The sequence below is a fragment of the Tamandua tetradactyla genome, chromosome 3, assembly GCF_023851605.1.
Source record: "Tamandua tetradactyla isolate mTamTet1 chromosome 3, mTamTet1.pri, whole genome shotgun sequence".
NCBI classification, from domain to species: domain Eukaryota; kingdom Metazoa; phylum Chordata; class Mammalia; order Pilosa; family Myrmecophagidae; genus Tamandua; species Tamandua tetradactyla.
This window is the reverse complement of record NC_135329.1, coordinates 135,860,604-135,875,050: the sequence shown is the minus strand read 5'-3', so window position 1 is coordinate 135,875,050 and position 14,447 is coordinate 135,860,604. Positions and strand designations below refer to the sequence as shown.

The following is a 14,447-nucleotide window of genomic DNA, read 5'->3' as shown; positions in this document are numbered from 1 at the left end:
ATAACTGATATCTCTCTCTGAACTCTTGACTGTAACACAAAAGTCAGTATAAGTTGGGTACATGGGTGGTCCAGTGGTAGAATGCTGACTTTCCATGAGGGACACCCAGGTTCTATTCCTGGACCGTGCACCCTCCCATCTACCCCCAAAAAGTCAATACAAGTGCTTTGGGCATCACTGCTACATAGAGAAGACATAAAGTTTGATTAAGACATGCTCACATTAATGAGTTTTTTGACCAGAGGATACAATTTTATCATTGACCAATGATGAACTTAAAACTAGGTCACTTTTGAGAAAAATCTAGACAGGTTTGACCACTAAGAATCCTCATAAAGGGCTTAGTTTTAGTTAGTAATAATTTAAAAAAAAAGCACAGGTCACTAGTGCTGATGGTATTTAGTGAACCAGCTGTAATCTTATTGCTTCCTCTCAGAGTTTTTATTTCAACAGATTTACAAGAACAGCATTAATATTGGCAAACTAGATGACTATTTACATAGGGTAAATTAAGAGCTCTAGATGCTACTACTGTTTTTTATCTTCTTAGTTCCAGTTGTCTACTACTGGAAATGTCACCCCTATTTCTTAAGCTTCTTTGCTTTGTTGTGTTATGATTTTTCTTAATCTAAAATGTCCTAGACCATCTTAAGATTTTTCAGTGGTATTGATGAAAGATTTCATGAACAGGTGTATATAGAGAATAGGAAAGTAGAATATATGAGTCCTAGATTTGGGGAAGTAGGAAAAAATTGCCAACCAAGGAGGAAAGTGTTTAGAACAGGGAGATTCAGGGCACTGAAAATAAACTTGCCTGTCCCCTACCCCAAAACAGCATTTTGTTAAAAAAAATAATCATCATAAACAAAGAAAGAAAAAACTGAAATGCATTCTCTTCTCTGATGCAAACCAAAGTGTGTGTGTGTGTGTGTGTGTGTGTGTATGCGCACGCGCACGCGTGTGTGTGTGCAGGTATAAAAGGTACATAGAAAATGCTGGATACCAAAACTTCTGAGAGGGAAGATGACCTGTATTTATTGGAATTTATGGGAATTTTTCTTTTTTCCTCCTCAATGTATATGTTGTTTGCATCTTATGAGTTTGTGCTAATTTTATGATCACATCAGCAATTTAATTTCATTATGATATGAAATCTTGTATTCACAGCTTTGCCTCTATCATGCAGCTTCCTATATTACATTCTTACTAGTATAAAAATTATATTTATAATAATATTAAAATTGAGAAAAACTGGCTTGGTTTTCTAAGTTGTAGAATTATTTTAGAAATAATTTTTCCATCAAGAGTTAAAAGAAAAACTACAAGGTTGACTTTCTGTTATATGGAAAGTTCACTCATTGGAACATGGTAAATTTAATGTCAATTATAAGATACTTAATAATATTTAATTTATTTATTGGGAATGCCCACGTTTGAGAAGATAATGTAAACCTTTCTCATAAGAAGGAAAAATATATTTGTTTTATGACAATTGAAGGGATTGCTTAGGATTCCTCCTCTAACCCCAGCTCGCATCCCCATAATGTAGAAATTATATTATAAACCAGAAATTAAAAAAGGAACTTCTAATAGATACCTTTAATAATGTCAGTTAAGTTGGACTACTGTATTTCTAGCCCTTAATTTTTTAAAATGTTTCATTTCTATTTTCATGTAACTATTCTTTTTATTCAGGATATATTGATTTCATTGACCAAAATCTTATAATTCAACTAAGATTAATAGGTGTTCTAGTAACTAATACAGCGCTCTGGTACTCAGTACATCTATTAAATGCCATTTAATTCTATTTTCTTCTGCTAAATTTAGTTCCATTTTCAACCAGTGAATTCTGATCTGAGTGTGAATTCTGGGGGATTAACTATCTGGCTTTGCTTTCAACTTGACCTTGTCACTAGTGTATTCAGTTTCTCCATGCAGCATTTTCCTTTTCACAGACCATAAAATTTGGTGGTGTACATTCCTGCTAGAGGAACAGACAGACTTATCAGTGACACTAACTAAAGTAAACAATTGAATATCTCTAATCATTAACCAAAGCATTTTTCCCCATGCACTTACAAACCTCTCTGTTTTCTCATTTTGAAAAGCCTTTGGGTTTAAAAATAATTTAATCTCAAACCTCTTTTAAAAATTTGAATGATAAATTGGCCAGAGGAAATATATGTGGTAATAAGAGCTCAAAACTTATTAAGTATTATTTAACTTTGATTCTTCACGTTAAATTTCTTTATAAAATAGTTCAAATTTCTAAACTGTAACACACATCCATGTACCTTTTACCAAGATGTAATGTACTGGTGTTAACTTTTTAGCTTTTATTCAATTCCTTTAAAGGTACAATGAAGCTACCTGAAGGAACTTAAAGGTAGAGTTTTTAGACAAACATTGGATTTGGCTAATGCAGTGGACTAAGCACAGAAGCCTGATCGATGGACAAGGTGGGGATTGTAAGGTGGATTACAACTGCAACTGAATCCAAAGGACTACCCACCCCCACCCCTGCCACCAAAGAACTGTGCAATCTAGAATAAGTACCTTCTTTTATCCATGTTTTTTACTTTAACCTCTATATAATAATTACCATTTGTATATTTTATTTACAAAACACTTTCATATACTTTAAAATAGACAAATTACATGTAATAATATTAGTTAACATTTATGGGGGATGCAATATGTACGATGCTGTGCTAAGCATTTTACATACGCAAATGCTCTATGCACGTTACTTTACAATAGTGCATGCACTGTTACTTTTCCCATTGTATAGATGGGGGGGTGTTAGATTGCAGAGACAATAAATGGCATGTTTCCAGGTTCAAACCCTGGTTGTTGATTCCACCCGTTTGTTTTGTTTATCATTATAACTGGGCTGCCTTCCAATTTGAAAATGATCTGTAATCACTCTCCAATTAGATAAAAATCAGACTAAAAAATACTGGGTAATTCTATCTTGACTATTACAAGACTAGAACTATAGGGAATCTATTAGTATACTCCTAAAGTGCACAGAAAAATAGGGTTTTAGAATGGTTAGGAAGTGGCTACCTTATTATCCTTTTTTTAAATATTTACATGAGAACTCAGGTGTATTATTTAATTAACAAAACATAATTTATACTTGTCTAGTATGTCTACTTTCTAGCATTAGTCATTCTTGGGTTAGGAGGCCCTCCAATCTTGTGTGTTAGATATCCTAATTATATCCCAAATACACAGCAGTATTCTTGGCTACCATCTATTTAGAAGCACCCAGTCTTATAACTTAAATGCCCCTTCTTTTCTTGCAGGCTTTCAGTCAAGCAAAGATTGTTTTCAGTAGATATGGGACACCCCTTCCTCAAGGCCCAGGGGGGTTTCTATTTTAATCTTAATAGTGATATTTTATTTAAAACCAAATAACTCCAAACTTGATTTTTATTACTTAACTTTCCTTTTGCTTCTTAGCTGATTGACATTATTTTCTAATGGTCTCTTGTGCTCCGTCTCATAGGCCAATCAAAAATATGTATTAATCTATTTCTTTGAACAGTAGCACTATTATCACTTATCTCTCAACAGCAAAACATATACTTGGTCATCAATCTTTTGCTGATTATCTAAATTCACCATTCTTATTCCTTCATAACTTCTGCCTCTGGACCATCTTATGCCACATGTTAAATTTACAGTTTTAGCATAAATTTTAATACATTTTACCCATAAATCATAATGTAGGTATTAGTTTGCAGGCTGCTGGAATGTGATATACCAGAATTGGAATGGCTTTTAATAAGGGGAATTTAATACAAGCTTATGTTACAAGCTTATGGTTCTAAGCCTAAAAAACTGTCAAAACTTAGGCATCCAGGGAAAGATACTTTAATTCAAGGAAGGCTGATGGGTCAGTAAAAACCTCTGCCAGCTGGAAAGTCACGTGGCTGGCATCTGCTGGTCTCTTGCTCCTGAGCTCCATTGCTTTCAGCCTCTGTTCCTGTGGGGGTCCTCCATTTCCTTCTCTAGGGCTGGCTTTCATCTCTTGGCTTCCTTTGGCTCTCTCCAGGTTCTGGCTTGGTTAACATCTCATAGCAGCGTCTGTTGGGCTCCAAGCATCTCCACACATCCATGTCTCTGTTCTCTAAGTGTTGGCATGTGTATCAGCTCTGCACTGAAGTTTCTGCTGGCTCTGTGTATGTGGGCTCTGATTTTCTCCAAAATGTTTCCTCTTTTAAAGGATTCCAGTAAACTATCAGGACCCACCTGGAATGGGTGGAGTCACATCTCCATTTTACAAAGGACACACCCACAATTGGGCATGCCACATCTCCATGGAGATAATCCAATTAAATATTTCCAGCCTACAGTGTTGAATCAGGATTAAAAGAAATGACTGCTCCCACAAGATTGGATCAGGATTAAAACATGGCTTTTTCAGGGTACATAATATTTTCAAACCAGCACATTATGGAATCTACTTATGACATACCCCATAAATATACCTCATGTCACTTAGTAAGAATCATGTTCTCTTCATTGAATGCTGTCTTTCTTAGCCTTTTTGATAATCCATTTACCTTTAAAATACTCCTGCATGATGGAGGGAGGTTATGAAACATGCATTTCCCCAAAATGTCCATGGCTTTGCCCTCCTAGTATGTTTTCCCTCAACAGTCTTTATAAATGCTATTGAAAAGTTTTTAGCGTGTGTAAAAATGAAATCTATTTTGATAAGTTTCATATCCTTTATCAATAGAAACATAAACATTCTGTATATAGATAGCTTGTTTTAATAGGCTAATTGTAGTCCTCTAGACTGATAAATGATATATATGAGTTTATGGCTTTTCTGTCTTTGAGATATGGATAGGTTCATAAAAATCTGTGAGTCCAAGTATATAAATTCTACTCTTAAAATTTTTATGTGGTCTGCTTTAGTATGGTATAGCAAAAATGTAAGAGCTCTTGCTTGTTGTTGGGGAATGAATCATGTCCCCCACAAAAGGAATGTTCAATTCTTGACCCCTGGTTTTGTGAGTATGAACTCATTTGCAAGTAAGACCTTCGAAGATGCTAGTACTTAAGGTGTGCCCAAACTGAGTGAGGGTGAACTGGAATCCCATGTGGCTGAAGGTCCTTATAAGCAAAGGAAATTGGACATGGAGAAAGAAAAGCCACAGGAGAAGCAAGAAGCTGGAAGTCAGTGAAACCAGAAGAAAAAGGAGAAGATGCCAGCCTTGTGCATTGCTATATGACAGAAAAACCAAGAAATTCCAGAAAGTGCCAGCCAGACAGAAGATACCAACCAGGAGGAAGTAAACCTAGTCTCTCAGGCTTTGAGCCAATAAATTCCTGTTGTTAAGCCAACTCATTGTATGGTATTTGTCTTAGCAGTCAATAAACTAAAACACTCCTAAACAAATACTTATTGCCTAAGAAATAAATATCATATGGCTTTCATTAAGTAGTAGAAATGACCAATAAGTGATAGTGATTGAGAATCTGACCCAAGGAAGACACAGTTTTTATTAAACCTCATGAAAGCAATCAGTTGAAAGGTGAGAAACAGGAACTAGGAGGAAAATCAAATGCTACCATTATTTCATGCATTCAGCAATTACTTATTGATCGTCTTTTGCCTTCTAACTGATAAACTAGGACTGTGACAGGAATGAGGCATTCTCTGATAGGGCTTTTCAGAAATTCAAGAAATGGCATCTTCTAGTACTTTTTTTTTAATATTTTTATTGAGAAGTCTTCAGACACATATAGCCCATACATGGATGGCTCACAATATCATCACATATTTGTGTATTCTTCACCATGATCATTTTTAGAACATTTACATCTCTCCAGAAAGAGAAATAAAAAGAAAAAAAAAATCCTCATACATTCCATACACTTACCCCTTCCTCTCATTGACCACTAGTATTTCAATCTACCCAATTTATTTTACCTCCTATCCCTCTTTTTATTTATCTACTTTTCTGTCCTTTCTTTTTAAACATCTGTTCATATTCTGGATAAAAGGAGCATCAGACATAAGGTTTTCACAATCACACAGTCATATTGTAAAAGCTATATCGTTATACAATCATCTTTAATAATCAAGACTACTGGAACAGAGCTCAACAGTTTCGGGTACTTCCCTCCAGCCACTCCAATACACCATAAACTAAAAAGGGATCTCTGTATAATGTATGAGACTAACCTTGAAGATAACCTCTAAACTCTGTTTGGAATCTCTCAGCCACTGAAACTTTATTTTGTCTCATTTCTCTCTTCCCCCTTTTGGTCAAGAAGGCTTTCTCACTCCCTTAATGCTGGGACCGACTCATCCCAGGAGTTATGTCTCATTTTGCCAGGGAGATTTACACCCCTGGGAGTCATGTCCCATGTAGTGGGGGAGGGCAGTGAATGCACCCGCTGAGTTGACTTAGAGAGGCCATATTGAGCAACAAAAGAGGTTCTTGGGGTGGCTCTTAGGTATAATTATAGTAAAGTTTCATAGGGGTGAACCCCTAGATTGAGGGCTCAGTCTATTAAATTGGTTGTCCCCATTTCTTGGGAGAATATCAGAAATTCTCCAAATGGGGAAGTTTAATATTTCTTCCTTTCTCTCTAGTCCCCCAAGGGGACTTTGCAAATACTTTTTTATTTACTGCTCAGATTAGTTTGGATATATTGAGGCATCACACTAGCCTGACTCCTAGTACTTTTGATTAATTTTTATTAGATAAGCCATGCATTTATGGAACAATCATACATAAAATACAGGGTTCTTGTACACCACCACACCACCACCACCTTGTACTAGTGTGGAACATTTGTCAGCCACTGTCACCCTGCCCCCCTTTTTAAGAGGAACAGTTAGAGGTTTGTTCAGTCACGTGCCCACCACCAGGGACCTAACTCTGCATCTGTGTCTGTGAGATGACCTGCCTTCCTCTTTAATACCTAGCAGAGTTGGCGATGATGATAACAAATTAAAACTTTTATTTTCTCTTTGGGGGCAGGCTTTTCTTCTCTGGCAGAAATGTTGCAGAATTACAAAATACTAAACTTGCTAAATTTTTCTTGGCATGTAGCAAGTGTAAAGGCTGAAAGACTGTTATAAGTTAGTTCACTTCTCTTAGATGAACTTACATTTACTGTCTGTTAAGATTGGAAGGATGCAAGCTTAACATACTGTCCCAGCCAAATTTTATTACGGCCTTTTATTTACAAATGAAAAAGGCAGTATTTTATTCATTCTTTCTTTCACTCAACAAATATTTATTGAGATACTTCTATAAGATACACATTGTTCTGAATATTCAGCAGTGAATGAAATAGAAAAACAACCGCTGCCTTTATATACTTATGCCAAGTGGAAGCAGGCAATACCCAAGATAAATAAGCCAATATTGTAGTATGTTAGAGAGCTGTTGAATGTTGATAAAAATAAAACTATTATAAAGAAACACAGGAAGCACTGAAGAGAAAAGATAGGACTCATGGAAAAGATGTCATTTGCTAAAGAAACTTAAGAAAATGAGGAGGAAGGTACACGGGTGGTTCAGTGGTAGAATGCTCACCTTCCATGCAGGAGACCCAGGTTTGATTTCTGGACCATGCACTGCCCCCACCAAAAAAAAAAAAAAAAAAAAAACTGAAAACAAGGAGGGCGTAAGATATTAAGGTATCTTAAGAAAGCATTTTAGACACAGAGAATACCAAGTATGATGACCCTGAGGTGGGAAGAATCTGTATGATGACCCTGAGGTGGGAACAATCTGACACATTTGAAGAACAGCAAGTGACTGAAGTATGATGAACCACTCTGTACTTGGAGGAGAAGGTTGTTGGAGATCTAGGCTCATGGTCATGGATGGCTGTGAAAAACATTATAAGGATGGGCTTATAAGTCAATGGGAAATCACTGGTGAGTTTAGAACAAAGTGGCCTAATATGACGTAAGTTTTTGCAGGATCTTTTTTGCTACTGTGTTGAGAAAGTAGTATAGGCAAGCAATTTGGAAGCAAGGAATCCCCTTAGAAGATTCTCAAAGTCATCCAGGCTAGAGATGATGGTGATTTGGACTGTGTGGTAGCACTCAAGTGGATACCTGATGTCTTTTAAGGGATGGGTCAGCAGAATAAACTTGAGATGGAGTGTGAGAGAGAGGAGAAAGGGCAATTCCTAAGTTATTGGCCTGAACAAATGTTAACTTGTTCTTAATGATCCATGGAAGATTGTAAGCAGAGCAGTTTTTTTTGTTTGTTTTTTCCCCCAAGAGTATGGGTGGGGAGTATTCAGAGAGAATAATCAGAATCCCAGTTTTGGAAATGTTAAGTTTGAAATGGCATTAGATGTCTAACTGGATATTGGAATATGCGTCCATGATGGAGACATAAATTTGTAATTCATCAGAAATATAAATATCATGTAAAACCAAGAGTCTACATGAGACACCAAGAGAGTGAGCATAGTAAAGAAAAGATATCCAAAGACTGAAGCCTGGATCACAGCCATGTCAAGAGAGAAAAGGAAGGAACCAACAAAGAAAACTGATAAATCAGAGAGCTGGGATCTGTGTGGAGTAAGGAATGTTGTGATATTCTGAATGTGGAAAAAGTTCTTAAGAAGAGGGTGGGCAACCTTGTTTAAAGCTGCTAAATAGGTCAAATAAATTAATTCTGAGGTTTAGCCACCAGTTTAGTCATGTGGAGGTTATTAGTGACTTTGATAGAGTTTGATAGAATAGCTTCAAAGGAGCAAGGGATTGGGAAAGCCTGTTTGGAAGGGTTCAAGTGGGAGAAGAGAAATTGGAGACAAAAAAGAGTGGACAGCTCTTTCAAGCAATTCTGCTGCAAAGAAAAGTGCAAGATGAAATGGCAATTGGCCAGGTGGCTCCGGCCAGCCTGCTGCGGCAGGATTGTCTTAGGGTCAGCTGACAGTCACATGCTATGAATGTAAGCATTAGTCCTTTGAAGAGTCAGTGACCTCAAATGATCTTGCCATGAGTAGATATATAGATTTTTGAAGTGTTTGTCATTGATGCATTAGTGTCAAAAAGAGATAGATTAATCAGGTCAGCTCTATTAACGAGTATTATTCCTTTTTCTACCCTTTGTTTTTACTTCCAGTGTTTTCTCCAGATTTTTATTGAAAAGTTAGTTTTTAACTGTATTGCTTATGTGTCCTCTGCTTTATATTATAGTTAATTGTTTGCATGCTGGTCTCCTATCACAGCCTAAGTTTCTTGAGAAAGACCATATTTTATTTTCCTTTCCATGTCCATCCCTTAGCCTAGCTCCTGGCATGTGGCAGATGTACCATACCGCTATTTGAATGAATAACTATTGTGTTCTTTTTTGGTATATGATGAATTTGACGTAAACATCCGTATAGTCCTAAAATGTATTCATTTCTAAATTTAAAATGTGTTTGGTCATTTTGTTTTCCCTAGAATCCCTGTGGAGCAGGCATAGTGAGGACAGGCTCACTGCAACTCAGTAGCACATCCTTAGGGAATTCGTCTTTGAGAAGGACAAAGCGAAAAGCACCTTCCCCACCCTCCAAAATAGCCCTGCATCAAAGTGATGAAAATAGCCATATGACTGGTAATGTTACTTTTCACATTAATATTAAATTTGTATTGTGTTTTGTTTAATCTAGACAGTAGAAACAATCAGGGTTATAAATTGTCTTTTTAGTAAATAAGAATTTACTTAGACTTTTTTTACAGTCTCTGATTATTTGCATTTAACTGCTTTTTAAAATCTGCCACATAAAATTAGATGAAACACTGTGCAGCCCATTATCCTAAGTGAGCATTGGTGAATTTATTCAGAGACATGCTGCCATTCCAGGATTGACTACACATAGGAGTGGGAGTCTAAAAGGATTTTACTTGTTCTCTAGCTAGACTTTAAAATGGCTTCTAGAAAGGTTAGGGTTCATCTCTTTCTGAGTTACATAAGCACAACTAAGTTAAACTATTAAGGAATTGTTTCATATTTGGATATGAATGGTTTGTAAGTTTCACTGTTTGTTTCTTCTAGCCTTGCAGTCATCAGAAGCAGACAGTGTTTCAGAAGCAAACTCTACCGAAGGACTGCCCAGTCCAGGTACGACACCTGTATTCCACATTGTGTAACTATTGGAAGAGCTTTCATGACAATTGAGAATTGAATCCCTTATAGTACTCTGAATATGAAAGAGAGCTAGATTTTTGGGCCCTGTTTTCCAAATCTAAATCAAGAAATGATTTTTTTCACCTTGAGATTAGAGTATAAAACTGATAGAGCTCAAAATTTCAGTTTGGAAATGTATCTTGAGTACCTTCTTTATTATGTCTCCTGTTTTATCTTTACATTGCTTAAGATTTATTGACCTCCTTCCCCAGATTATAGGCACATCATAATTAGAAATGTACTTTGATGTGTTCAGAAGAAGATGTACATAAAGTTATAAAGTACCTTTCTTTAAGCATTTGTTCCAGATATGAATTCAGTGACTGTGGCCCGCTATTCTAATGGCATACATTTTTATTATAAGGAAAATATTTTCTGTTATTTATTTGTCTGTCATTTTGGATTCTCTCCAAATAAATGAAATTCCAGTAATGATAAAAATAATTCAATCTAATATTGTTTTCTAATATTTTCCACAATAGCTATTTAGTAGCTATTATAAGAATGAATATGATAAAACTTCTTAATCATTAAAGTTGATAGAACTAAATATGGTAGACCAGTAATATCATCCAAAAATAGATTGTTATGCCAGTACGTTAGCATGGGGATAAATTGATGGGTATGAATTTTATAATGCTACCTAAGTTTTACACTTTATATTTAAAAATACAGGAAGAATTCAGAAACACCTAAATGTTCCTGAATCTTTAATCTTTAAATGATATTTAGGAATTTGAAATTTCGATATACCTTATATAAAAATTCTCCTCTCCTCTGTTCATGATTTAAAATACTATTATTAGATAAGATAACTAGTAATGATTTTTCTCAGCTCCTATCCAGAATATCAATGATATCTCTTTGTTCCACAAAGATGAATTATGGCCTAATGTTAACTGAAACTGTATAAGTGAAATGAGAAGATTCTGACATATTAGAAAAAGGTGTGAATGTTATTCAGCCTTTGCTTGATATGTTTCTCTTTCTCTTCCCTTTTCCCCTTTCTAATGCTTCTTGTTTACTGCATGGATAATTGCAAGCTAACAAGTCTGATTTCTTCTGAATTACTTCCTGGACTCTGCTTACCTTAACTCTGTTGTCTGAGCGCCATTTCCACAGATTCTGCTTCTTTGGCAGAAACCTTACATGGCCCTGGACTCCCCTGTCCCGAGCAGTGCCCTGCAGCCACACTGACAGATGAGTGCCCTGGAACGCCTGAGGCAGCCCAAGCATCACTGATGCGTACGTGGTGCTTTGTTTAATGCGCATTAAGACATCAGAATGTATGGATTTGTTTACTTGTTGAACTCTCTTGTGAACATAGTTTATAAACAAATAGTGGTTTCCCTCTCTTAACTTGAAATTTTACACAAATTTAGAATTTTCATATTTTTCCTAACCATGTAGTTGAATGTGACTAGAGGTAAGATGAGTAAAATCAGTGGCACTTCTATTTACGCTTTCTGCTTTTGGGGGAATTCTTTGATCTTTATTATTTACAATGTATAGCACTGCATATGTGTGTGTGTGTGTGTGTGTGTGTGTTTGTGTTTGTTTGTGTGTATATATATATAAATATGTATATATATATGAATATATATATATATACATATATATATATATTCATTCTTTATTGAACTACTCTGTTATTGAGGTATAACATATTCCTATGGTATTGTTTTTAATTGGGTTTTCTTTTTAAGATTATTGAAATTATTTTGCTCTTGGGTAAAACTTTATAGTTAGGTAATATTTGAATTTTTGACATAAATCTCACAATTTTTTAGTGACTCAGAAGTAATCTTTATCCCTTCAAACCAGATATGTAAAATTAATTACTATCACATACTGTGGTGGGAATGCAAAAATCATGTGACCCTTTTGGAAAACAGTTTGGAAGGGTTTTAAAAAAATATTTTAACATTTATTTATTTATTTATTTTTAATTTTATTTTTTTGCATGGGTAGACACCGGGAGACGAACCCGGGTCTCTGGCATGGCAGATGAGAACTCTGCCTGCTGAGCCACCATGGCCGACCCAAGCATTTATTTTTAATACAACCCAGTAATCCCACTCCTAAGAAATAATGAATATCAATTTTCACCAAAACCTGCATGTGAGTTATGACAGCATTTTTATTCATAAGTGCCAAAAATAGAAAAAAATCCAAAGTCCCTAAATTATGGTCCATCCACACACTGGAATATACCCAGCCACAGAAAGATATAAATAGCTGATACATGGAACAGCATGAGTGAATCTAATGCATCATATTATATGAAGGAAGTCAGACTCAAATGACTACATGCTGCATGATTTCATTCATATGACATTTTTGCAAAGGCAAAACTATAAGGACATTGGTTACCAGGGATTGGGTTGGAAAGAGGGCTTGGTTACAAAGGGATGGGGAAATTTTAGGAGGTTATAGAATTGTTCAATATCTTGATTATGGTGGTGTAAACACTCAAAGAATTGTTTTTGAAAAAGGGCATATTTTCCTTCAATGTAAATTATGTCTCAGTTTTTTTAAATGAAGAGAGAAAATAATTCTGCCTGGCAGAAGCTACAACAGTGTCTAACAAAGTGAGCATTTTTTGAGTTGATGAATTAAAAAGTAATTTACAAGATAGATTTTATTTAATACAATTCTGTTTTAGCAAAGAATAATAGTTGTCAGGCAATTTTACCATTTTTGTCATTTCTAGGAAAGATGTATAGAGTATCACAAAAAGTCTTAGTGAAGTTTTAAAATTTAATAATTTCACAAGTAAAATCTTACTAACTTACAAAAAACATCTTTCGAGATTTCATTTTGCATTTTTTATCACATATTTAAATTTTGAATTTTATGCTTTGTTTCAATTATTGTAATCTTCAGAAAGACTGAAAAGATTAAAATAAAAATACTCAAAAAACTATGCCAGAGACCCAGGTTTGATTCCTGGTACCTGCTCATGCAAAAAAAAAAAGAAGAAGAAAAGAAAAAAAAAAAAAAAATATATATATATATATATATATATATAAATACTAAAGTATAAAATTTACTTTCAAACGATGTTTTTTTGGTAAATTAATAAATTCACACTTCTGAAGTTGTTAACTCTTAAAACTATACTAGGATTTTGGATACTATGTCTGTTCTTTGAAATGGGAGTCTTCCTTTAGAACTTACAGAGCTGAAATACTAGAGCTGTGATATAACGTTGCTGTGTTGTTCACAGTCCCTGTTCAATTTTTTTTATTGTAGGCCTAAAATATCAATAGATAAGTCTGTTAAAACAACCAAAACATATTTGGGTCAATATTTACAATATTTACATATTTGAGCTTGGGAAAATCTGTATAGTTAAAAACAATAAACTGCTAAAGTTCTCTTGAATAATAGAATTTTTTTTAAGGCATCACTGCCTTTTCTAAAACTTTCTAGTAATAAAGATATTTTTCAAGTTAACAAAAATATAATAAAATCTGTATGATACTGTAATGACGAAATTATAAAACCCCACAAAAATTATTTGGAAGAATTACCTTTGAAATAAGTAATCCATTCTTTATACTTTAATTAATTAAAGCCAGTTTCTCAGTGATGGCCCAGCGTTTAAAGAAAAATTTTGTATCTCTGAAACATTTTTGATGGGCTGGAAAGAAATAGGGATAGCAATAATTTGCCAGATGTTACTTCAGTTAATATAATTTCCAGAAAATCTTGGTATCTTAAGGAATTATTTATAAAATACATTTGTATCTAAACCAGCAAAACCTTTCAAGTATACTCTTACTACATAGATACTGTATTTCAGCATGGATACATGGTATTACAAATTGGCATCATAAAAATTATTTCACATTTTATAATACAGCAAGATTTACCAAAATACACATATATGAGAATACAGTTAAACTCAAGTCATTTAATATTTTTCTGTTGAGTAAACTGATATTTTTATTTTTAAATAAAAACCCTTAAAATTCCCACATGTATTTGTTAGAGTATAAATAACATGCTTTTCTGTCTCTATGCGTAAAGATAATATTAAGAAAATATGTTATTTATTTAAATATTCTTCAATAATGCTAAAATTTTATTAAACTTTGTGAATGTGTTACTCACTATAATCAAATATTATAACACATTTCTTTCCTTTTATGGTAATATTAAATTAAACATTATCCAGCTTCTCTTATGTAAATGGAAGTGTTTAAATGCATTTAAATAACCAGAGCTCCAGAACCTCATTCTTTGGTTTAAATTTACTTTCAC

The 14,447-nt window shown here is 34.4% G+C and overlaps 1 protein-coding gene across 8 annotated transcripts in view; it reads left to right on the top strand.

The window, feature by feature from the left end:
• COBLL1 (cordon-bleu WH2 repeat protein like 1) overlaps window positions 1-14,447 on the top strand; it is a 153,021-nt gene that overhangs the window by 120,237 nt on the left and 18,337 nt on the right. For 6 of the 8 annotated variants that reach the window (XM_077154022.1, XM_077154023.1, XM_077154024.1 and 3 more), the window contains 3 exons: window positions 9,452-9,605; window positions 10,047-10,112; window positions 11,319-11,423. In XM_077154022.1, coding sequence (XP_077010137.1) covers window positions 9,452-9,605; window positions 10,047-10,112; window positions 11,319-11,423 — 325 coding nt within the window. The remainder of the gene's footprint in view (window positions 1-9,451; window positions 9,606-10,046; window positions 10,113-11,318; window positions 11,424-14,447) is intronic. The other 2 variants (XM_077154028.1, XM_077154029.1) reach the window with 1 other exon arrangement.